Raw genomic sequence first — 25,300 nt, 5'->3', positions numbered from 1 at the left:
ACTTACTCACAAGGAGTCCTAAATCATTGCTAAGAACAATGAAAATGACTGCAGTTTTTTACTGGTTATTGTTTTCAGGCTATCCCAGAAGTTGCGGTTGAACAAATTATGCTTTATTACCAATGCGGTATTGTAAGCACATCGTTCGTGGTCAGTTTTTGCTTGTTTGCTGACTTTTTGTACAGCTTTGACAGTGCTACTGTATATTTTTTGACATGCAAAGACCCAAACGGCATTCCATAGTATGTATGTCGTGAAGCTAATAGCAGTGACGGTATTACTGTGTAACTCCGGTAGGGCAACATCAGAAAAATAGCGCACTTGGTAGTGTTACCCGGTGCTCGACCAGTCGGCGAATGCCAACATCACAGAGAACGGTTGATTGTCAAGGGCAATGAATTACATTATCTTGGCTTTAATGGATTTCGCCTTTGAGTTGTCTCGCTGAAATTTTGTTACTCTTTCAAATGACTACTTGACTTGTTGACTGTTAGACCCGCACAGCAGACATTGTGGGCTAGTTTAGGAATGCTGCGTTTGCACGTATAGAGTAACATTTTACGTGGCGTCATTATGTCATGTATCTTCGTTATATAGGTATGCACGTCAGCCATGACATCGGTTTTGCACATCGGTCGTTAAACTAGACATCGGCCGATACCGGCATTTTTAGCTAAAATTTTCCGATATGTTCACCGATATATCTGCCTCGCCTGGTTCACTAACTACTTCTCCGAGTTCAGTGTGTCAACTCGGAGGGCTTGTTGTCCGGACCTCTGGCAGTCTATGGGGGTGCCACAGTGTTCAATTCTCGGGCTGACTCTTTTTTTTCTGTGTGTGTGTGTGTGTGTGTGTGTGTGTGTGTGTGTGTGTGTGTGTGTGTGTGTGTGTGTATATATCTATATATATCTCAATGATGTCGCTTTTGCTGCGGGTGATTCTTTGATCCACCTTTACGCAGACGACACCATTCTGATTATATCTGGCCCTTCTTTGGACACTGTTAACAAATTTCCAAACGAGCTTCAATGCCATATAACTCCTTCCGTGGCCTCCAACTGCTCTTAAATGCTAATAAAACTAAATGCATGCTCTTCAAACGATTGCTGCCCGCTTCCACCCGCCCGACTAGTATCACTACTCCTGACTTCGAATATGTGGACAACTATAAATACCTAGGTGTCTGGCCAGACTGTAAACTCTCCTTCCAGATTCACATTAAGCATCTCCAATCCTAAATTCAATCTAGAATCGGCTTCCTATTTCACAACAAAGCCACCTTCACTCATGCTGCCAAACATACCAGTGTAAAACTGACTATCCTACCGATCCTTGACTTCGGTGATTTACAAAATGGCCTCCAACACTCTACTCATCAAATTGGATGCAGTCTATCACAGTGTCATCCGTTTTGTCACCAAAACCCCATATACTACCCACCACTGCGACCTGTATGCTCTCGTTGGCTGGTCTTCGCTACATATTCGTTGCCAAACCCACTGGCTCCAGGTCATTTATAAGTCTTTGCTCGGTAAAGCTCCGCCTTATCCCACCTTACTGGTCACCATAGCAGCAGCCACCTGTAGCATGCGCTCCACTGGTCATCCCCAAAGCCTTTCCCCCCAGTTCTCTGCTGCCAATGACTGGAACGAATGGCAAAAATCACTGAAGTTGGAGAATTATCTCCCTCACTAACTTTAAGCATCAGCTGTCAGAGGAGTTTACCAAACGCTGCAGCTGTACACAGCCCATCTGTAAATAGCCCATCCAACCAACTACCTACCTCATCCCCATATTTGTTTTTCTGCTCTTTTGCACACCAATATTTCTACTTGCACATCCCCATCTGCACACTCTAGTATTAATTGCTAAATTGTAATTACTTAATCTATGGCCTATTTATTGCCTTACCTCCTTACTTCATTTGCACACACTGTATACAGATTTTTCTATTGTGTTATTGACTGTACGTTTGTTTATCCCATGTGTAACTCTGTTGTTTTTGTCGCACTGCTTTGCTTTATCTTGGCCAGGTCGCAGTTGTAAATGATATATTGTATGAAATATTGTACATCCCTAGTTGTGACCAGTGAAAATATGACTGCCTTCTGCTTCGCAACTCAGCGAAGCAGCATTTTGGAATTGAACAAAATAAGAAACTTTTTCCTCCTTTTTTTTGTGCATTTTCTTTCTTTTGTATGATTTTATATCGTTTTTTTTTAGGGGTGGATCAGCTTTAATATTTTGGATTGTTGCTTCCATCAATTTAAATGTCTGCATCATTTCCAGTACCCCATATATTTTTGGAATGTATACATGCATACATACATACATATACATACATATATACATACATATATATATATACACTTTAAAAAATATATGCCTTTATTATTTCCCGGCAAACCCTACCATCCCTCCCCCAATTGGAGTAAACTAATAAACAATAACACTTATGTTTCTACTTTCAGATAATACATATTATACACAATCTGTTTTACAATAGTTATATTCTGTTTTCTTTTAAGTCCTTCCTCTATTTTCCTTCTTTGTAGGGCCATGCGTTTTTCATTTGTAGTTGCTAAATTGCTGTAATGCATTTCCCGGTTTCATATTTTCCACCCGGGGTAGCCAGTGTTTGAGGGGCTTCCTGGAAATTAAGTCGCTGTATAAGGGAAGTCAGAAAGTGTTGAATAACTAGGGTTGAGTTCCAAATGGTACCTTTGTCGTTTTACACTATATCGGCTGACACTTGGCATACAGTTTCTACTGCACATGTGCTGTCAAAACGAAGTGGTCGACTCTGCTTTTTAATCATGCTGGCCACATCAACCGCTCGCTGAATGTCATAATCCGTCTTGGACTGGCTGCAATCATTTTAAAGGTTATTAAAATGCAACCAAATAAATGAGGCGTGTTATGTAACGCTCCATACCTCCATGCCAAGCTTGTCTGGGAGCAAAGCACCAATGCCAGTTTAGCACTAATGATTATCCTTTGGCGAAACTGTTTATCAAACGTGTTTGGTTTTTTGTAATAGTTCATTACAGATTTATAAACTAATGATAAGCAAGTAATTAAGTTTATTAACAACTGAACTTGAACGTAATGGCAAAATGTAGATTTCTGCCTAAATATAGATATACCCAAAAGTGAAGAAATAAAAAATTGTGATGGCCATAAACAATTTGCCTGACAACTAGGGTTACAAAGGGTCGGTAGATTTCCGGAAATTTTCCATGGGAAGTTAAGGCCTGGAATTTGGGGAATTTTGCTTAAATTCATCAAAAAAGTTTACTTATAACAGTGAAACATTTTTTTTTTTGGGGATACACAGTCAATTCTAGGTCTTGTGGCATTTTGGTTAAACTATCCTCAATTCAATGGAATTGCAACCCTCTGCATGCACAGTGCATTCTTCCATCACTTGTACAGTGCTCTCTTCCAACACATGTACAGCTGATTCTCAAGATATTGCACACTAATGAGATGCTATTGAGCCCACACTACTACACTGTCTGAGCCAAGGACTACTTGTTTTTTGGTAAGTTTTGATTACAATACTTGGTGGGGTGAATATATTTTGTATGAGGTATGTTTTTTTTGTTAACTGGTAAATAATAGGTTACAGCAAAGTGTGTTTAAATAATTTCTAACTTGTTAACAATTACTGCTGGTTAGTTTTTGCTACCATGTGGGTTTTAGCTTGCTTGAGCCTGCAAACTGTTAATTCACTTGTTTCCATACATGTTTAATTTTAAAACATTTGTCTTTCAAAGGAATTGTTTCATCTAACTGCTTAATGTTTTATCTGTACATGGAATTGTATTATTTATTTTTACAATTTATTTTCTCATCTTTACAGGAAAATACCATGGGCACTATCTGATGTGTGGAGACATTTCACTGCAGCTAATGTAGAAGGAAAACGGTGTACATTTGCAAATACTGTACCAAATATGTGAAGAATGCAACAAAGATGCAGAATAATCTGGCCAAGTACATAAAGTTCCCTCAGCTCTCACAACAAGCAACCTCTGACAAAAGTCCCTCTATTTCTATTCAAGGTGAAAATGATGAATCAGACACCTTATCGATAGGAACAGCTCATGGTCCTCCTGGAATCAGAAATTTTGTTTTGCTCAATGGAGGAACATAGTCAGAGAAATGCTGATGAATGTCTTGCTTGAATGGTATATGCAACTGGTTCACCTCTGATGCTTGCAGGCAATGTGTATTGGAAGAGATTTCTGAATGTTCTTCGCCCAGCATACACCCCTCCAACCAGACATGCTTTATCTACTCATTTTATGGATACAGATCAAGCAAATCATAGAGCAAGCAGACTGTATTGCAATCATCTCAGATGGGTGGTCGAATGTTCGTGGGCAGGGAATAATGAACTATATCTCCACCCCTCAACCAGTATTCTACAAGAGCGCGGACACAAGGGACAACAGACACACCGGTCTCTACATTGCAGATGAGCTGAATGCAGTCAATGACCTTGGACCACAGAAGGTATTTGCACTGGTGACAGACAATGCTGCGAACAAGAAGACTGCTTGGTCTAAAGTGGAGTCCTACCCACACATCACACCCATTGGCTGTGCTGCTCATGCATTGAATCTGCTCTTCAAGGACATCATGGCACTGAAAATAATGGATGCACTCTACAAGAGAGCCAAGGAAATGGTTAGGTATGTGAAGGGTCATCAAGTTATAGCAGCAATCTACCTCACCAAGCAAAGTGAGAAGAATAAGAGCACCACATTGAAGCTGCCCAGCAACACCCATTTGGGTGGTGCTGTCGTCATGTCTCCTGGAGAGGAAGGAGTCTTTCCAAGAAATGGCCATATCACAATCTGCCGATATGGACAGCCCCATCAAGAGGATCCTCCTGGATTATGTATTTTTGGAGAGGGTGGTAAGCAGCCTGAAATTCCTGAAACCTATAGTAAAAGCCATTGCACGGATTGAGGAAGACAATGCCATCCTGTCTGATGTTCAGACTCTGCTTACAGATGTAAGAGAAGAAACCCGTACTGCCCTGCCCACTTCACTGTTGCTCCAAGCAGAGGAAACTGCAGTTCTGAAATACATCAAAAAGTGTGAAGACTTCTGCCTGAAATCCATACATGCCGCAGCGTACATGTTGGACCCTAAGCATGCTGGCAAGAGCATCTTGTCTGGTGCAGAGATCAACAAGGCCTATGGTGTCATCACTACCATATCCAGGCCAAGGTGGCGAGACGAGGGCAAGGTTCTTGGCAGTTTGGAGAAGTACACTTCCAAGCAAGAGCTTTGGAATGGAGATGCAATATGGCAGTCGTGCCAACATATCTCATCAGCCACCTGGTGGAAGGGATTTTGTGGATCTGAGGCTCTTTCCCCTGTTGCCTCCATTATCCTCCAAATCCCACCAACATCAGCTGTCTCAGAGCGCGACTGGTCCTTGTTTGGGAACACACACACACACACACACCAAAGAACGTAACAGGCTGACCAATACAAGGGTTGAACAATTGGTGGCCATGTGAGGCATTTTGAGCCTGACAATGAGCCACCCTCAAGGTTGGAATGTGACTGTGAAGATGAGGTCTCAGAGTCTGGATGTTCAAGAGGTGAACATTGAGGAGGTCCAGGGAGAAGACATGGAAGCCTGAGGAAGCCAACTAAAGCTTTAGTTTCTAGACTGTCATTTTATAGATGCATGTTGAAAACGTTTTTGGGTGTCGTGATGGATCATTGGGGATCATTCAATATTCCCTTTTTGGTCAGTGAAATTATCCCATGTGAAGAGTCAACTCATTTAATTAAAGTTCAATTCATAACTAAATTGTTTTTTAAAATTTCTATTGGAAGAATTTAATAATTTGCAATTGTCTGCTTATGATAAGGTACAAGGTTTCTGTCACCACATCATATGGTAAATACAGTTGAAGTCGGAAGTTTACATAGACTTAGGGTGGAGTCATTAAACTTGTTTTTCAACCACACCACAAATTTCTTGTTAACAAACTATACTTTTGGCAAGTTGGTTAGGGCATCTACTCTGTGAAAGACACAAGTAATTTTCCCAGCAATTGTTTACAGACAGATTATTTCACTTATAATTCACTGTATCACAATTCCAGTGGGTCAGAAGTTTACATACACTAAGTTGACTGTGCCTTTAAACAACTTGGAAAATTTCAGAAAATAATGTCATGGCTTTAGAAGCTTCTGATGGGCTAATTTACTTATTTTGAGTCAATTGCAGGTGTACCTGTGGATGAATTTTAAGGCCTACCTTCAAACTCAGTGCCTCTTTGCTTGACATCATGGGAAAATCAAAAGAAATCAGCTAAGACCTCAGAAAAAAATGTAGACCTCCACAAATCTGGTTCATCCTTGAGAGAAATGTCCAAACACCTGAAGGTACCACTTTCATCTGTACAAACAATAGTACGCAAGTATAAACACAATGGGACCACGCAGCCGTCATACCACTCAGGAAGGAGACGCCTCCTAGAGATGAAAATACTTTGGTGCGAAAAGTGCAAATCAATCCCAGAACAGCAACAGACCTTGTGAAGATGCTGGAGGAAACCGGTATAAAAGTATCTATATCCACAGCAAAACGAGTCCTATATTGATATAACCTGAAAGGTCACTCAGCAAGGAAGAAGCCACTGCTCCAAAACCGTCATAAAAAATCCAGACTACAGTTTGCAACTGCACATGGGACAAAGATTGTACATTTTGGAGAAATATCCTCTGGTCTGACAAAACAAAAATAGAACTATTTGGCCATAATGACCATCGTTATGTTTGGAGAAAAAAGGGGAGGCTTGCAACCCAAAGAACACCATCCCAACCGTGAAGCACGGGGTGGCAGCATCATGTTGTTGGGGTACTTTGCTGCAGGAGGGACTGGTGCATTTCACAAAATAGATGGCATCGTGAGGTAGGAAAAGTATGTGGATATATTTTAGCAACATCTCAAGACATCAGTCAGGAAGTCAAAGCTTGGTCGCAAATGGGCAAATGGGTCTTCCAAATGGGCAGTGACCCCAAGCATACTTCCGAAGTTGTGGCAAAAGTTACACCACCTCTGTCAGGAGGAATGGGCCAAAATTCACCCAACTTATTGTGGGAAGCTTGTGTGAGGCTAGCCAAAACGTTTGACCCAAGTTAATCAATTTAAAGGCAATGCTACTGAATACTAATTGATTGTATGTAAACTTCTGACCCACTGGGAATGTGATGAAAGAAATCAAATCTAAAAGAAATCATTCTCTCTACTAATATTCGGACATTTCACGTTCTTTAAATAAAGTGGTGATCCTAACTGACCAAAGACGGGGACATTTTACTTGGATTAAATGTCAGCAATTGTGAAAAACTGAGTTTACATACACCTTAGCCAAATACATTAAAACTTCTGACTTCAACTGTATATCCAATGCATTAAACATCTACATGTAAATGGTGTTAATATTAGTTTGCATATACAGTGCCTTGCGAAAGTATTCGGGCCCCTTGAACTTTGCGACTTTTTGCCACATTTCAGGCTTCAAACAAAGATATAAAACTGTATTTTTTTTTTGTGAAGAACCAACAACAAGTGGGACACAATCATGAAGTGGAGCAACATTTATTGGATATTTCAAACTTTTTTAACAAATCAAAAACTGAAAAATTGGGCGTGCAAAATTATCTGAAATATAAAATGTATTTTGATTTGTTTCACACTTCTTACTACATGATTCCTTTTTGTGTTATTTTGTTTTTATATATTCACTATTATAGAAAAATACAGAATAACCCTGGAATGAGTTGGTGTGTCCAAATTCTTGACTGGTACTGTGTGTGTGTGCAATGTGAAGAGTGAACTCCTTTTATTAAAGTTGTCTACCTAATGAGGTAAAAGGTTTTATGTTTCTGTCTCCATATGATATGGTAAACCTATCCAACACACAAAACATCGACATTTAAATGGTATTAATTTGCATATATTTCTGTTAATTCCCATTTTTTTCCCCTGTTAATTCCCACGAAAAGTTACCACCCTAAAATGTGCAAACCAACTGACGACTCAAACTGAATTCTTCCGCTGCTCTATTGTTCGCTACATACAATACTTCAGTCTGAAACTGCCATCATTTAAGTAGTTTGTGGTGAAAATGAGGTCTGTTGTACAGAACGAAGTCATCAGTGATCATCTCTAACCGATCGGAGTATCAAAGACAATGGCGTATCGGTTTCTATGACCAATCAGAACTGTTAGAATGTTTTTCCGTTTTAGAATCGGCGGGGAGGTACTCCGACCCAGACTCTGCTAGAACAAACGTCCATGGGCGTAGCATTTTGCCAAAGCAAGGAGTTTGGATAGCCAGGTAAATAAAAAAATATCTGGTAAAGCTGCATAGTTTTATAAAGGTCTGGAACGTACCTTATTTGGCGTACTCCCTTTTGAGGAAACAAGCTCAAGTACATAGTACAAATATTATAGAAATATTAATAATTGTCTACACTGAACAAAAATATAAACGCAACAGGTGATGTGTTGGTCCCATGTTTCATGAGCTGAAATAAATTATCCCTCAAATGTTCCATATGCACAAATCTTATTTCTCTCAAACTTTGTGCAGAAATGTTTTTCATCCCGTCCTATTACGTATTTATGACTGCTAGAGCCGGGCAATGAAGTTATAGCCTATCTACTGCAGTTATATATCCTTGAAAGTGCCTTGGCTAGGCCTATCTGCAATTAAAAACTGTATCTCGCAATGGAATGCTGAATTTCGCAATTTCTTGGCTTGCAGTGTCTCACAACTTCAGTAAAGCAGGGCCTATCATCAATGAATAGGCTAGGATATTCTTTGTGCAACAGACCAAAGAGTGAACACCCACTTGCATCATTAGCAAAGCGAAAGAGCAGGCAAGCCAGTTGCACTGTGATAAACACAAGAGAATTTCCCTGAAGGATTTTTCTTAATTTTAAAGATCCCAATTTTGTTAACATTTAACATTTTAACATTTTGTTAACATTAACATTTGAGCTTTTCAATGTTCACACCCCTATTCTAAATATAGTAACAATTAAATTCTAAAGTACTTGCTGTAAGATTTCACCTTAACTGTAAAATAAATATCATTGTAGTGACAGTACAATATTTGCACAATTTCATAAAACGGACAGACTTTTCTGCCGGATGTCTTCTGTGCGAAATGCCATTCAAATGTGTGCAGACTCATTACAACTACAGCTTTAAGCACAAATCAATTTAGTATGTGACCAAGGCATGTCATAGGAGTAGCTAACATATCTTTTTTTATCCATGGCTGTTTGAAAGATATGCCAGCCTCCAGCTGAGGGCATGACATGCCAAACACAACAATTAAGTGTTTCAATTAATCTCACTTCTCCCCAATAGCACTGTTTGTCGCCAACCTTGATGGTAGTGAGAATTTGAGACCATGGAAAAGCTAAAGACAGTGGGCTTGTTCGACATTGTAGCCGACAGTGTAAGCAACTGCCGACTGACTGACAAATCACTTTGCATCATTAATAACTACTCAGTCATTATTATTTGTAGATCAGTCAGTCAATCACAATGCGTCACAGATTTGATCCGCTCAAACCAGGCCACCGAGTGGTTATGGGGGAGTACTGTCTACGGTAGTAGGATGTTTACGGTAGTGTCACTGCTGTTTATTAGAATGATAAGGCTGATATGTTAATTCAACCTCAGTCTTGTGTCCTTCCATCTAGGCTGAGTTACTGTCAAGCACTTTGATAAATGCTGATATAAAAGGGCTTTATCAATACATTTGTTTCATTGTATTATTGATTAATTGATGCCCTTTATAAATCAATGTGATTTATTGAGGTAGTGAGTGGTTGGTTAATTCCCTTTCCCTCCAGGAGATGATTTGATTGATTGGTGCCGTTTCTCCTCTAGGAGTTGATCCTGCCACTGCTGCTGCTGTGCCTGCTGATTCTGATCAGCACCCTGAACCCACATGTCTACTACGGAGGCATCAGTACCATGGAGCTGGAGAGGGAGGACTACCACTTACTCAAGGGCCTGGGATACACCCCCATTAACAATGCCACCAATCACATCATGGAGGAGGTGGCCCAGGAAATGCGTAAGTAGGAGGATGGACATGAAGTGCATAAAATGCTAATATAGGGGATATTGACTTGCTTTGGATTTGTCGCACAAATGCTAAAACGTTAGCATTTGGCGACTGTGACCAGATTAACAAAACCAAGGCATGGATTAAGCCCTCCCCGTCCCGTCATGGATTTAGCCTAAAAGCATTGCCTTGGTGTAGGCTAAGCATTGATTGAAGCCTGGAGGGAATTTATATGGGCCCTTGTTGCGCACTATAACAGGAATACTGTGCTATTGGGGACACAGACTGTGTATTTATGTCTGCCTTATTTCTTGTGATTTCCTGATTGCACTGTAGACTTGCAGGATCGCCTGGAGATGTTCTCTAGTGAAGAGGATCTGGAGAATGCCAGTCTTTATGAGCCCTCAGGCTACGTTGGGGTGGTCTTCATGGGCAGCACACCCACCTCTTACAGGTTGCGTTTCCCTTACAACCATCTGCCCCTGCCCAGTGACTACACTGAATCTATTGGTGAGAGATGATTTTAATTTTGTAATAAATCAAGTATTTATCAATGTCTTAATTAGAGGTCGACCGATTAATCGGAAAGGCCGATTAATTAGGGCCGTTTTCATAACAATCGGAAATCGGTATTTTGGGGTGCCGATTCTTTAAAAAAAAAATATATATATATATACCTTTACCTAGGCTAGTCAGTTAAGAACACATTCTTATTTTCAATGACGGCCTAGGAACGGTGGGTTAACTGCCTTGTTCAGGGGCAGAATGACATATTTTCACCTTGTCAGCTCGGGGGATCCAATCTTGCAACCTTACAGTTAACTAGTCCAACGCTCTAACCACCAGCCTCTCATTGCACTCCACGAGGAACCTGCCTGTTACGTGAATGCAGTAGAAGCCAAGGAAAGTTGGTAGCTAGCATCAAGCGTATCTTACAAAAAACAATCAGTAAATCATAATCACTAGTTATAACTACACATGGTTGATTATATTACTTGTTTATCTAGCGCGTCTTGCGTTGCATATAATCAATGCAACGCTGGGGGATGATTTAACAAAAGTGCATTTGCGAAAAAAGCACAATCGTTGGATGACTGTACCTAACCATAAACACCAATGCCTTTCTTGAAATCAATACACAGAAGTATATATTTTTAAACCTGCATATTTAGCTAAAATAAATCCAGGTTAGCAGGCAATATTAACCAAGTGAAATTGTGTCATTTCTCTTGCGTTCATTGCACGCAGAGTCAGGGTATATGCAACAGTTTGGGCAGCCTGGCTCATTGTGAACTAATTTGCCAGAATTTTACGTAATTATGACATAATATTGAAGGTTGTGCAATGTAACAAGAATATCTTTGCAAGCACAGAGCTATTTATGACTTCAAGCCTATCAGCCTAATGGCTGGTGTAACCGATGTGAAATGGCTAGCTAGTTAGCTGGGTGTGCGCTAATAGCGTTTCAAACGTCACTCGCTCTGAGACTTGGAGTAGTTACTCCCCTTGCAGAGGGTGGAGCGATGGGTAACGCTGCTTCGAGGGTGGCTGTTGTCGATGGGTTCCTGGTTCGAGCCCAGGTAGGGGCGAGGAGAGGGACGGGAGCTATACTGTTACACTGGCAATACTATAGTGCCTATAAGAACATCCAATAGTCAAAGGTATATGAAATACAAATGGTATAGAGAGAAATAGTCCTATAAATACTATATTAACTTCAACCTAAAACCTCTTACCTTGGAATATTGAAGTCTCATGTTAAAAGGAACCACCAACTTTCATATATTCTGAGCAAGGAACTTAAACGTTAGCTTTTTTACTTGGCACATATTACACTTTTACTTCTCCAACACTTTGTTTTTGCATTATTTAAACCAAATTGAACATGTTTCATTATTTATTTGAGGCTAAATTTATGTATTATATTAAGTTAAAATAAGTGTTCATTCAGTATTGTTGTAATTGTCATTATTACAAATAAATAAATAGAAATTGTCCGATTAATCGGTATCGGCTTTTTTGGTCCTCCAATAATCGGTATCAGCGTTGAAAGATCATAATCGGTCGACCTCTAGTCTTAATGTCAATATGCCTTGTCCATTGCTGTTCTGGTTAGTGTTTATTGGCTTATTTCACTATAGAGCCTTTAGACCTGCTCATTATACCTTATCCAACCTTTCAGTTCCACCCCCACAAATGAGATGACATCAGCTGGTTTCAATTATGTTTCTAGAGACAATATCTCTCTCATCATCACTCAATACCTAGGTTTACCTACACTGTAGTCACATCCTACCATACCTTTGTCTTTACATTATACCTTGAAGCTATTTTATCGCCCCCAGAAACTTCATTTTACTCTCTGTTCTGGACGATCTAGACAACCAATTCTCATAGCTTTTAGCCGTACCCTTATCCTACTCCTCCTCTGTTCCTCTGGTGATGTAGAAGTGAATCCAGGCCCTGCAGTGCCTAGCTCCACTCCTATTCCCCAGGCGTTCTCTTTTGAGGACTTCTGTAACCATAATAGCCTTGGTTTCATGCATGTTAACATTAGAAGCCTCCTCCCTAAGTTTGTTTTATTCACTGCTTTGGCACACTCTGCCAACCCGGATGTTCTAGCCGTGTCTGAATGCTGGCTAACTACAACATTTTCAGGCAAGATAGATTGCCCGAAGGGGGCGGTGTTGCAATCTACTGCAAAGATAGCCTGCAGAGTCCTGTCCTACTCTCCAGATCTGTACCCAAACAATTTGAACTTCTACTTTTAAAAATCCACCTCTCTAAAAACAAGTCTCTCACCGTTGCCGCCTGCTATAGACCACCCTCTGCCCCCAACTGTGCTCTGGACACCATATTTGAACTGATTGCCCCCCGTCTATCTTCAGAGCTCATGCTGCTAGGCGACCTAAACTGGAACATGCTTAACACCCCAGCCATCCTACAATCTAAATTTGATGCCCTCAATCTCACACAAATTATCAATGAACCTACCAGGTACCACCCCAAAGCCATAAACACGGGCACCCTCATAGATATCATCCTAACCAACTTGCCCTCCAAATACACCTCTGCTAATTTGTAAGTCGCTCTGGATAAGAGCATCTGCTAAATGACTTAAATGTAAAATGTTTTCAACTAAGATCTCAGTGATCACTGCCTCATTGCCTGCATCTGAAATGGGTCAGCGGTCAAACGACCTCCACTCATCACTGTCAAACGCTTCCTGAAAAACTTTAGCGAGCAGGCCTTTCTAATCGACCTGGCCAGGGTATCCTGGAAGGATATTGATCTCATCCCGTCAGTAGAGGATGCCTGGTTATTTATTTTTAAATGCCTTCCTCACCATCTTAAATAAGCATGCCCCATTCAAGAAATTTAGATCCAGGAACAGATATACCCCTTGGTTCTCTCCAGACCTGACTGCCCAGAACCAACACAAAAACATCCGATGGCGTTCTGCATTAACATCGAACAGCCCCCGTGATATGCAACTTTTCAGGGAAGCAAAAAAAACAATATACACAGGCAGTTAGAAGAGCCAAGGCTAGCTTTTTCAAGCATACATTAGCTTCCTTCAACACAAACTCAAAAAGGTTCTGGGACACTGTAAAGTCCATGGAGAATAAGAACACCTCCCAGCTGCCCACTGAACTAAGGAAACACTGTCACCATCGATAAATCCATTATAATAGATAATTTCAAGAAGCATTTTTCTACGGCTGGCCATGCTTTCCACCTGTCTACCCTTACCCCGTTCAACAGCACTGCACCCCCCACTGCAACTCGCCCAAGCCTTCCCCATTTCTCCTTCGCCCAAATCCAGTCAGCTGATGTTTTGAAAGAGCTGCAAAATCTGGACCCCTACAAATTTCTAAAATTATCTGCCGAAATTGTTGCAACCCCTATTACTAGCCTGTTCAACCTCTCTTTCGTGTCGTCTGAGATTCCCAAAGATTGGAAAGCAGCTGCGGTCATTACCCTCTTCAAAGGGGACACACTGTTGATCCAAACTGCTACAGACCTATATCTATCCTACCCTGCCTTTCTAAGGTCTTTGAAAGCCAAGTCAACAAACAGATTACCGACCATTCTGAATCCCACCATACCTTCTCCGCTATGCAATCTGGTTTCAGAGCTGGTCATGGGTGCACCTCAGCCATGCTCAAGGTCCTAAACGATATCTTTACTGCCATCGATAAGAAACAATACTGTGCAGCCGTATTCATTGACCTGGCCAAGGCTTTCGACTCTGTCAGTCACCACATCCTCATCGGCAGACTCGATAGCCTTGGTTTGTCAAATGATTGCCTCGCCTGGTTCACCAACTACTTCTCTGATAGAGTTCAGTGTGTCAAATCGGAGGGCCTGTTGTCCAGGCCTCTGGCAGTATCTATGGGGGTGCCACAGGGTTCAATTCTTGGACCAACTCTCTTCTCTGTATACATCAATGATGTCGCTCTTGCTGCTGGTGAGTCTCTGATCCACCTCTACGCAGACGACACCATTCTGTATACTTCTGGCCCTTCTTTGGACACTGTGTTAACAACCCTCCAGATGAGCTTCAATACCATACAACTCTCCTTCCGTGGCCTCCAATTGCTCTTAAATACAAGTAAAACTAAATGCATGCTCTTCAACCGATCGCTGCCTGCACCTTCCCGCCTGTCCAACATCACTACTCTGGAAGGTTCTAACTTATAATATGTGGACAACTACAAATACCTAGGTGTCTGGTTAGACTGTAAGCTCTCCTTCCAGACTCACATCAAACATCTCCAATCCAAAGTTAAATCTAGAATTGGCTTCCTATTTCGCAACAAAGCATCCTTCACTCATGCTGCCAAACATACCCTTGTAAAACTGACCATCCTACCGATCCTCGACTCACACATTACTGCATCTGTACATAGCCCATCTATAATTTAGCCCAAACAACTACCTCTCCCCCTACTGTATTTATTTATTTATTTTGCTCCTTTGCACCCCATTTTTTCTACCTCTACCTTGCACATTCTTCCACTGCAAATCTACCATTCCAGTGTTTTACTTGCTATATTGTATTTGCTTCGCCACCATGACCTTTTTTTGCCTTTACCTCCCTTATCTCACCTCATTTGCTCACATTGTATATAGACATATTTTTCTACTGTATTATTGACCGTATGTTTACTCCATGTGTAATTCTGTGTTGTTGTATGTGTCAAACTTCTTTGCTTTATCTTGGCCAGGTCGCAATTGTAAATGAGAACATGTTCTCAACTTGCCTACTTGGTTAAACAAAGGTGAAAAATTTTATTTTTTAAATTGTGAGCGAGAGTTGAGCCTATACCTTCCTAATATCCATTAGTGAGAGAGACAAAGTTTGACCCTACCCTCTTTGTACAAGCAGAACATCCCCAATACAATAGATAGCCTTCCGCTTGGAGATATATTGTTTGCATACTGCTAGATGATTTTAAATTCCAAGATCATTCAAAGGATTGGTTACTAGTCCATGTACAGATGTGAGTTATGAAGGCATTAACGGAGTGTGTCTGTCTGTTTCTTTGTTTGTTCCTCCCTCCCTCAGCCAACTGTTTTGCCAGCTCAGTGAACTGCAGAGCAGCTAATTACTGGTACTCTGGCTTCATCCGCCTCCAGACTCTCATCGACGCCGCCATCATACAGGTGAGATCAAATGTTATTTGTCACATGTGCCGAATACAACAGGTGTAGTAGACCTTACAGTGAAATGCTTACTTATATGCCATTAACCAACAATGCAGTTTTAAGAAAATACCTTTAAAAACGTATGAGATAAAAATAACAAATAATTAAAGTGCAGCAGTAAATAACAATAGCGGGGATATATACGGGGGGTACCTGTACAGGGTCAATGTGCGGGGGGCACCGGTGTCGAGGTAGTTGAGGTAATTATGTACACGTAGTTAGAGTTATTAAAGTGGCTATGCATAGATATTAACAGAGAGTAGCAGCAGCGTGAGGGGGGCAATGCAAATAGTATGGGTAGCCATTTGAAGAGCTGTTCAGGATATGATTTTTCAACTCCGATATCGATTATTGGAGATCCAAAAAAAGCCGATACTAATTAATTGGCCAATTTTTATATATACATTTGTAATAATGACAATTACAACAATACTGAATGAACACTTATTTTTTAGTCTCAAATAAATAATGACATGTTCTATTTGGTGTAAAGTAAAAGTGCATGACAATGATCCCAAACACACCGCCCGGGCAACGAAGGAGTGGCTTCGTAAGAAGCAAATACTTATTTTCCACCATAATTTGCAAATAAATTCATAAAAAATCCTACAATGTGATTTTCTTGATTTTTTTCTCTCATTTTGTCTGTCATAGTTGAAGTGTACCTATGATGAAAATTACAGGCCTCATCTTTTTAAGTGGGAGAACTTGCACAATTGGTGGCTGACTAAATACTATTTTGCCCCATTGTTGGTTGAATATACTGCCAAATTCTCTAAAATGACGTTGGAGGCGGTTTATGGTAGAGAAATTAACTTTCAACTCTCTGGCAACAGCTCTGGTGGACATTCCTGCACTCAGCATGCCAATTGCATGCTCCCTCGACTTGAGACACCTGTGGAATTGTGTTGTGTGACAAAACTGCAAATGTTAGTGGCCTTTTATTGTGTGTATGGAATTTCTGTGATATCTTATTTCAGCTCATGAAACATGGGGCCAACACTTTACATGTTGCGTTTATATTTTTGTTCAGTGTATATTAATGCTTGATCCCTGCCTATGTCCTGTGTTCAGATGCAGACCAAGCGGTCAGTATGGAGTGAGATGGACCACCTGCGTGTGGTGATGATGGGCCAGCCAGGGTCAGTGGAGGTCCAAAAGTTTCCCCACGCTCTCATCTCCATCTACCTGGTGCTGGCTTTCACACCCTTCATCACCTTCCTCATCGTCAACGTAGCAGCAGAGAAGGAACACAGGCTCAAAGACACCATGACCATGATGGGCCTCTACGACTCTGCCTTCTGGTCAGTAGGATGATTTGTGTTTGTTAAAGTAACTGCTGTATACATTTATACTATATTGCCATAAAGAACCTCCAACAGTTATCTGACTCAATGATGGAGGCTGGTGTACCATGTGCAGAGCTAGGTTGTTAAAGAAATAACATTATTAAGGCTTTTTACATCATCCCACGTAAGGGCGGCAGGTAGCCTAGTGGTTAGAGCGTAACCGAAAGGTTGCAAGATCGAATCCCAGAGCTGACAAGGTAAAAATCTGTCGTTCTGCCCCTGAACAAGGCAGTTAACCCACTGTTCCTAGGCCGTCATTGAAAATAAGAATTTGTTCTTAACTGACTTGCCTAGTTAAATAAAGGTAAAATAAATTAAAAATAAGAGTCTGAGGGGAGGATTTTTACATACCGTAATTGCTGGACTATTAAGCGTACCTGAATATAAACCGCACCCACTGAATGATTAAAAAATATGTATTTTGTACATAAATATGCCGCACATGTCTATAAGCCGCAGGTGCCTACCGGTACATTGAAACAAATGAACTTGGTCACTATCTTCCTCCTCCTGTGCACTGAAACCACTGAAGTCATCTCCTTCGGTGTCGTAGATGTATAGCCTCAGAATTGCTTCATCCGATGTTGGATCGTTTTCATTGTCGCTCTCGTCACTTTCATCCAGAGGCAAATACCCCGCTGAGCTCATGCTGCCCCTTCAACACGCAGCAGTCCAGCCTTTCGAAACCCGTTGATGATAGTGGATTTTTTGTCAATGCTCCAGGTGCTGTCAGGACCCACTGGCAGACTTGACCATAAGTTGCTCTTCGCATGCGGCCCGTTTTAGTGAAGGATTTCTCCCCACTTGTCATCCAAGCCTCCCACTGAACAAGGAGCGCCACCTTAAATGCATGATTTACACTGATGTCAAGTGGCTGCAAATACTTTGGGCCATCTGCTTTTCTTCCCTCAGAAAGCTTTTCTTGTCTTTTTGCACTGAGTCAGTTCCTCACGCTGCTGTTTCCAACGTCTTATCATCGACTCATTAAGGCCAAGCTCCCGTGCAGCAGCTCTATTTCCTTTTCCAACAGCCAGATCGATCGCCTTCAACTTGAAAGCTGCATCATATGCATTTCTCCGTGTCTTTGCCATGATGAGGGTGACAAAATTACTACTGTAATCAGAATGATGGGAAGTTTGAGCGCGCTCGATTTACGTCACATTATGTGACGGTGCTCAGTTTTTTGGCGGCATGAATCTTGTGAAAGCGGGAAAAATCCATAAATTAGCCGCGTCATTGTATAAACCGCGAGGTTCAAAGCGTGGGAATAAAGTAGCGGCTTATAGTCCGGAAATTACGGTAATTTATGTTATGATATCTGCTTTTTTTTCTCTACAAAGGTGTGTGTGTGTGTGTGTGTGTGTGTGTGTGTGTGTGTGTGTGTGTGTGTGTGTGTGTGTGTGTGTGTGTGTGTGTGTGTGTGTGTGTGTGTGTGTGTGTGTGTGTGTGTGTGTGTGTGTGTGTTGATGTTTCAACAGGCTATCGTGGGGCCTGCTGTATGCAGCTCTGGTCACCACCATGTCCATCCTCATGTCCATCATCGCTACCTATACAGCTCTCTTCCCCAACAGTGACTTCATCGTCATCTTCCTCCTCATCTTCCTCTACGGCATCTCCTCTGTGAGTACCTCTAATGAGCCCTGGTTCGTTCATGACATGCCATTTACTGTGTGTTCAATTAAATCCCTGAAACAGAAGAACAGAGTTGAAGTTCAGACTGTTCTAAAAGATAAGATACAGTACCAGTCAAAAGTTTGGACACCTACTCATTTCAGGGTTTTTCTTTATTTTTACTATTTTCTACGTTGTAGAATTATAGTAAAGACATCAAATAACACACATGTAATCATGTAGTAACCAAAAAAGTGTTAAACAAATCCAAATATATTTATTGCATCACTGCCTGGTATGGCAACGGCTCGTCCTCTGACCGCAAGGCACAACAGAGGGTAGTGCGTATGGCCCAGTACATCACTGGGCCATATGGTCCTTCTGTAGCTCAGTTGGTAGAGCATGGCGCTTGTAACGCCAGGGTAGTGGGTTCGATCCCCGGGACCACCCATACGTAGAATGTATGCACACATGACTGTAAGTCGCTTGGGATAAAAGCGTCTGCTAAATGGCATATATTATTACTGGGGCCAAGCTTCCTGCTTTCCAGGACTCTATACACAAGCAATGGACAGTAGACCAGTGGAAATGTTTTCCTTGCGTGCGCTGCAGTCTCAAAGAGAACCAAGATCCCCCTGCTCAAGCCAGCGTATGTCCAGGCCCGTCTGAAGTTTGCCAATGACCATCTGGATGATCCAGAGGAGGAATGGGCGAAGGTCGTGGTCTCATGAGACAAAAATAGAGCTTTTTGGTCTAAACTCAACTCGCCGTGTTTGGAGGAAGAAGAAAGATGAGTGCAACCTCAAGAACACCATCCCAACCGTGAAGCATGGAGGTAGAAACATCATTCTTTGGGGATGCTTTTCTGCCAAGGGGACAGGACGACTGCACCGTATTGAGGGGAGGATGGATGGGGCCATGTATCATGAGATCTTGGCCAACAACCTCCTTCCCTCAGTAAGAGCATTGAAGATGGGTCGTGGCTGGGTCTTCCAGCATGACAACGACCCGAAACACACAGCCAGGGCAACTAAGAAGTGGCTCCGTAAGAAGCATCTCAAGGCCCTGGAGTGGCCTAGTCAGTCTCCAGACTGAACCCAATATAAAATCTTTGGAGGGAGCTGAAAGTCCGTATTGCCCAGCAACAGCCCCGAAACTTGAAGGATCTGGAGAAGGTCTGTATGGAGGAGTGGGCCAAAATCCCTGCTTCAGTGTGTGCAAACCTGGTCAAGAACTACAGGAAACGTATGATCTCTGTAATTGCAAACGAAGGTTTCTGTACCAAATATTAAGTTCTGCTTTTCTGATGTATCAAATACTTATGTCATGCAATAAAATGCAAATTAATTACTTTAAAATCATACAATATGATTTTCTGGATTTTTGTTTTAGATTCTGTCTCTCACAGTTGAAGTGTACCTATGATAAAAAATTACAGACCTCTACGTGCTTTGTAAGTAGGAAAACCTGCAAAATCAGCAGTGTATCAAATACTTGTTCTCCCCACTATATATACTGTATTTTTGTCAATTCCACTACAGCATTGCTCGTCCTAATATTTATATTTCTTCATTCCATTATTTTACTTTGAGATTTGTGTGTATTGTTGTGAATTGTTATATATTACTGCACTGTTGGCGCAATGAACAAACATTTCTCTACACTCTTAATAACATCTGCTAAATATGTGTATGTAACCAATACAATTTGATTTGATTTACATTTAACTTAGTGAATGGAATATGAATGACAGTCATCCAATATGCTGTAATAGATATAAGGCCATGTTCATGAGAAAATATATATAGTTGAAGTCAAAAGTTTACGTACACTTAGGTTGGAGTCATTAAATTCGTATTTCAACCACTCCACATATTTCTTTTTAACCAACTATAGTTTTGGCAAGTCGGTTAGGACATCTACTTTGTGCATGACACAAGTCATTTTTCCAACAATTGTTTACAGACTAATTGTTTCACTTATAATTCACTGCATCACAATTCCATTGGGTCAGAAGTTTACATACACTAAGTTGACTGTGCCTTTAAACGGCTTGGAAAATTTCAGAAAATGATGTCATGTCTTTAGTAGCTTCTGATGGGCTAATTTACATAATTTTTGCTAATTTACATAATTTGGAGGTGTACCTGTGGATGTATTTCAAGGCCTACCTTCAAACTCAGTGCCTCTTTGCTTGACATCATGGGAAAATCAAAAGAAATCAGCCAAGACCTCAGGGGGAAAAAATGTAGACCTCCGCAAGTCTGGTTCATCCTTGGGAGCAATTTCCAAACACCTGAAGGTACCATGTTCATCTACACAAACAGTAGTACGCAAGTATAAACACTATGGGACCATGCAGCCGTCATACCGCTCAAGAAGGAGACACGTTCTGTCTCCTAGAGGTAAACGTACTTTGATGCGAAAACAGCACATGACCTTGTGAAGATGCTGGAAGAAACGGGTAAAAAAGTATCTATATCCACAGTAAAACAAGTCCTATATCGACATAACCTGAAAGGCTGCTCAGCCAGGAAGAGGCCGCTGCTCCAAAACCTGCCATAAAAAAGCCAGACTACGGTTTGCAATTGCACATGGGGACAAAGATGGTACTTTTTGGAGAAATGTCCTCTGATCTGATGAAACAAAAATAGAACTATTTGGCCATAATGACCATCGTTATGTTTGGAGGAAAAAAGAGGGAGGCTTGCAAGCCGAAGAACACCATCCCAACCGTGAAGCACGGGGGTGGCAGCATCATGTTGTGGGGGTGCTTTGCTGCAGGAGGGACTGGTGCACTTCACAAAATAGATGGCATCGTGAGGAGGGAAAATTATGGGGATATATTGAAGCAAAATCTCAAGACATCAGTCAGGAAGTTAAAGCTTGGGCGCAAATGGGTCTTCCAAATTAACAATGACCCCAAGAATACTTCCAAAGTTGTGGCAAAATGGCTTAAGGACAACAAAGTCAAGGTATTGGAGTGGCCATCACAAAGCCCTGACCTCAATCCCATAGAACATTTGTGGGCAGAACTGAAATAGTGTGTGTGATGAGCAAGGAGGCCTACAAACCTGACTCAGTTATACCAGCTCTCGAATGGCCAAAATTCACCCAATTTATTGTGGGAAGCTTGTGGAAGACTTTGACCCAAGTAAAACAATTTCAAAGCAATGCTACCAAATACTAATTGAGTGTATGTAAACTTCTGACCCACTGGTAATGTGATGCAAGAAATAAAAGCTGAAATAAATAATTATCTCTACTATTATTGTGACATTTCACATTCTTAAAATAAAGTGTTGATCCTAACTGACCTAAGACATTTTTTACTAGGATTAAATGTCAGGAATTGTGAAAAACTGAGTTTAAATGTATTTGGCTAAGGTGTATGTGAACTTCTGACTTCAACTGTATAATTTTTCCTCATCTTATACGGCATCGACCGCCACTGGTGTGTGTATGTGTGACATCGACTGGCTCGATTCGGTGCTTTGTAGCAAGATTTGAAATAGTGTTTTTTGCATTGGATAAAAGTAGAGACTCAAGAGCTGGACAATGGTATATCATACACTGCAGTTATGCTTTGAAAGTTTATTAACTTGTAACTCCACTTATGAGAAAATGGCCCTTGAATGTTTGGGTACACCTACTGGAGAGCTCTTCTTTGTCTTTACCCATTCATCATTGTTCACACCCTCTTAAGCCTTAGCCCCACCCATCTTTTTAAGGATTCACATGTGAGGCCATGTGCTAAACATAGTGAGAAATTTGTAAACAACCAAAGATTTAAATACTAAAAGTGATAAGTAGTAGCAAAAATACACTTTATTTAGTCCTTGACCCTATTCTGACTTTTGGGCAGGTCATGTTCTTCACCTTACCATCTCTGGTAAACACACAACATATCAACCAAAATCAAAATGTATTTTTCACATGCAAAAGGTGTAAATGATACAGTGAAATGGTTACTTGCATATTTGCATAGTAGCAATATCAAAAATAGAAAGTGTCCATGTAAATATTTTATATTTATTAGACGATTCTTACCCAGACACACTTGTCTAAATCGATGGGTCATGTGAAAGAAGTGCAATAACCACCCCGCAGCCACATCTAGTTAAGTGTATGGGTCACTATTGTCTAGTCATGTTAATGAAATACAATAGATGACCGTAATCACACCTGGCTAACTTGGTGGGTCATGTCATCTGGCGAGGTAGAGTCTTTTGTTTAGACATGTAGCTAGATAAACAATGAACCTAATGGTGCTTTCAAGACATCTGGGAACTTGGAAAAAATACGAGGTGAAATATTGACATCAGTGCTCTCTCTTCAGGTAAGAAGGTCGGGACTCTATAAAGAGGCCCGAGGTTCCGAGTTGGATGACCGCAAAAAAAACTTTTTCCCAGTCGGAGCTCGTTCCCAGTTGTTCCCAGTTGTTTTGAATGTGGCAATAATCCCAACCATAACTACTGGCAATACAAACTGATTGTCATAGCTAGCTACTATGCAATCTGCAGGTAGCTAAAGCTAACTAGGTTCAGTGTTAGCTAGCTAGCTAACATTAGGCTATGACTAGCAATGCAAATGGCTTTGTGAGATACAAATAATATTACTACACAGATCATACACGTAATGTTAGCTAGCGAGCCAGCCAGCTAACTTTAGCTAGTAAATGTTATCTAACAGTACTCTTTAACTTGCAATGAAAATGACTTTCTGACTAAATTAGAAATGTATAGTATTTGAAAATGTAGCTAGCTAGACTATATTCCCCGTATACATGGATGAATGCTTCTCCCTCTGTCATGGATGCCATGGTTGCCATTAAATTGAAGCTGTAATCCAGAGACAGTTGTTTTATACAACAGCCTTCTGAGTGTTCTCTTTTCGACTCACTCTGCATATTTGCTATCAAAAGCCAGAATTTTCTCCATCTCCTTAGCTAGCATACTCTGCTTTCACTGGGCATTCCACTGATTTCAAAACTCTGTCAACTTCTTCAAAGACAACAACAATGTTGATTACCATTTGAGAAGACTCCAATGTCTGGTTCAATGAAAATGTTTGAACTTAAATCAGGGATTTCCCCATAGTCTGATTCATTTTCATTTTCCGAGAAGAGTCCGCATGGCACAATCGTACTCCAGAAAGTGAGAGCAGTACAGTAGCAACACTTTTGCAGTTCTTCATGATACCTTTCAAAAAAGCCACAGTAGTAAGGATTACCAAAACACATACTGAGCAGCTCATGTTAAAGACAAGCGTGTTTTGCAAGGAGGAATTCGGAAAAAATGTCAAGTCTCTCGATGTGCAAAACTGATAGAGACATACCCCAAGCGACTTACAGCTGTAATCGCAGCAAAAGGTGGTGCTACAAAGTATTAACTTAAGGGGGCTGAATAATTTTGCACGCCCAATTTTACAGTTTTTGATTTGTTAAAGTTTGAAATATCCAATAAATGTCGTTCCACTTCATGATTGTGTCCCACTTGTTGTTGATTCTTCACAAAAAAATACAGTTTTATATCTTTATGTTTGAAGCCTGAAATGTGGCAAAAGGTCGCAAAGTTCAAGGGGGCCGAATACTTTCGCAAGGCACTGTATATTTTTGATTCTTGAAAGTAGCTACCCTTTGCATGATGACAGCTTTGCACACACTTGGCATTCTCTCAACCAGCTTCACCTGGAATGCTTTTCCAAACGTCTTGAAGGAGTTCCCACATTTGCTGAGCACTTGTTGGCTGCTTTTCCTTCACTCTGCGGTCCAACTCATCCCAGACCATCTCAATTGGGGTGAGGTCGGGTGATTGAGGAGGCCAGGTCATCTCATGCAGTACTCCATCACTCTCCTTCTTGGTCAAATAGCCCATACACAGCCTGGAGGCGTGTTGGGTCCTTGTCCTGTTGAAAAACAAATGATAGTACCACTAAGCGCAAATGAGATGGGATGGCGTATCACTGTGGTAGCCATGCTGGTTAAGTGTGCTTTGAATTGTAAATAAATCACCAACAGTGTCACCAGCAAAGCACCATCACACCACCTCCATGCTTCACGGTGGGATCCACACATGCGGAGATCATCCGTTCACCTACTCTGCGTCTCATAAAAGATTTGGACTCATCAGACAGATTTCCACCAGTCTCATGTCCATTGCACGTGTGTCTTGGACAAGCATGTCTCTTCTTATTATTGGCATCCTTTAGTAGTGTTTTCTTTGCTGTAATTTGACCATGAAGGCCTGCTTCACGCAGTCTCCTCTGAACAGTTGATGTTGAGTTGTGTCTGTTACTTGAACTCCGTGAAGCATTTATTTGGGCTGACATTTCTGAGGCTGGTAACTCCTCTGCAGCAGAGGTAACTCTGGGTCTTCCTTTCCTGTGGCGGTCCTCATGAGCCAGTTTCATCATATGGCTTGATGGTTTTTGCGACTGCACTTGAAGAAACTTTCAAAGTTCTTGACATTTTCCAGATTGACTGACCTTCATGTCTT

The 25,300-nt window shown here is 41.1% G+C and overlaps 1 protein-coding gene across 2 annotated transcripts in view; it reads left to right on the top strand.

Moving 5' to 3' along the window:
* The window catches only part of abca5 (ATP-binding cassette, sub-family A (ABC1), member 5), a 105,819-nt gene that overhangs the window by 13,762 nt on the left and 66,757 nt on the right, over positions 1-25,300 (top strand). For both annotated transcript variants that reach the window (XM_046354375.1, XM_046354374.1), the window contains 5 exons: positions 9,951-10,140; positions 10,468-10,641; positions 15,704-15,801; positions 16,918-17,147; positions 18,671-18,812. In XM_046354375.1, the coding sequence (XP_046210331.1) occupies positions 10,038-10,140; positions 10,468-10,641; positions 15,704-15,801; positions 16,918-17,147; positions 18,671-18,812 (747 nt within the window). In that variant the 5' untranslated portion in view covers positions 9,951-10,037. The remainder of the gene's footprint in view (positions 1-9,950; positions 10,141-10,467; positions 10,642-15,703; positions 15,802-16,917; positions 17,148-18,670; positions 18,813-25,300) is intronic.

Source organism: Oncorhynchus gorbuscha, linkage group LG06, assembly GCF_021184085.1.
Source record: "Oncorhynchus gorbuscha isolate QuinsamMale2020 ecotype Even-year linkage group LG06, OgorEven_v1.0, whole genome shotgun sequence".
Lineage (NCBI taxonomy): Eukaryota > Metazoa > Chordata > Actinopteri > Salmoniformes > Salmonidae > Oncorhynchus > Oncorhynchus gorbuscha.
Note: the sequence above shows the minus strand (reverse complement) of the source record. Positions and strands in the feature narration are given on the sequence as shown.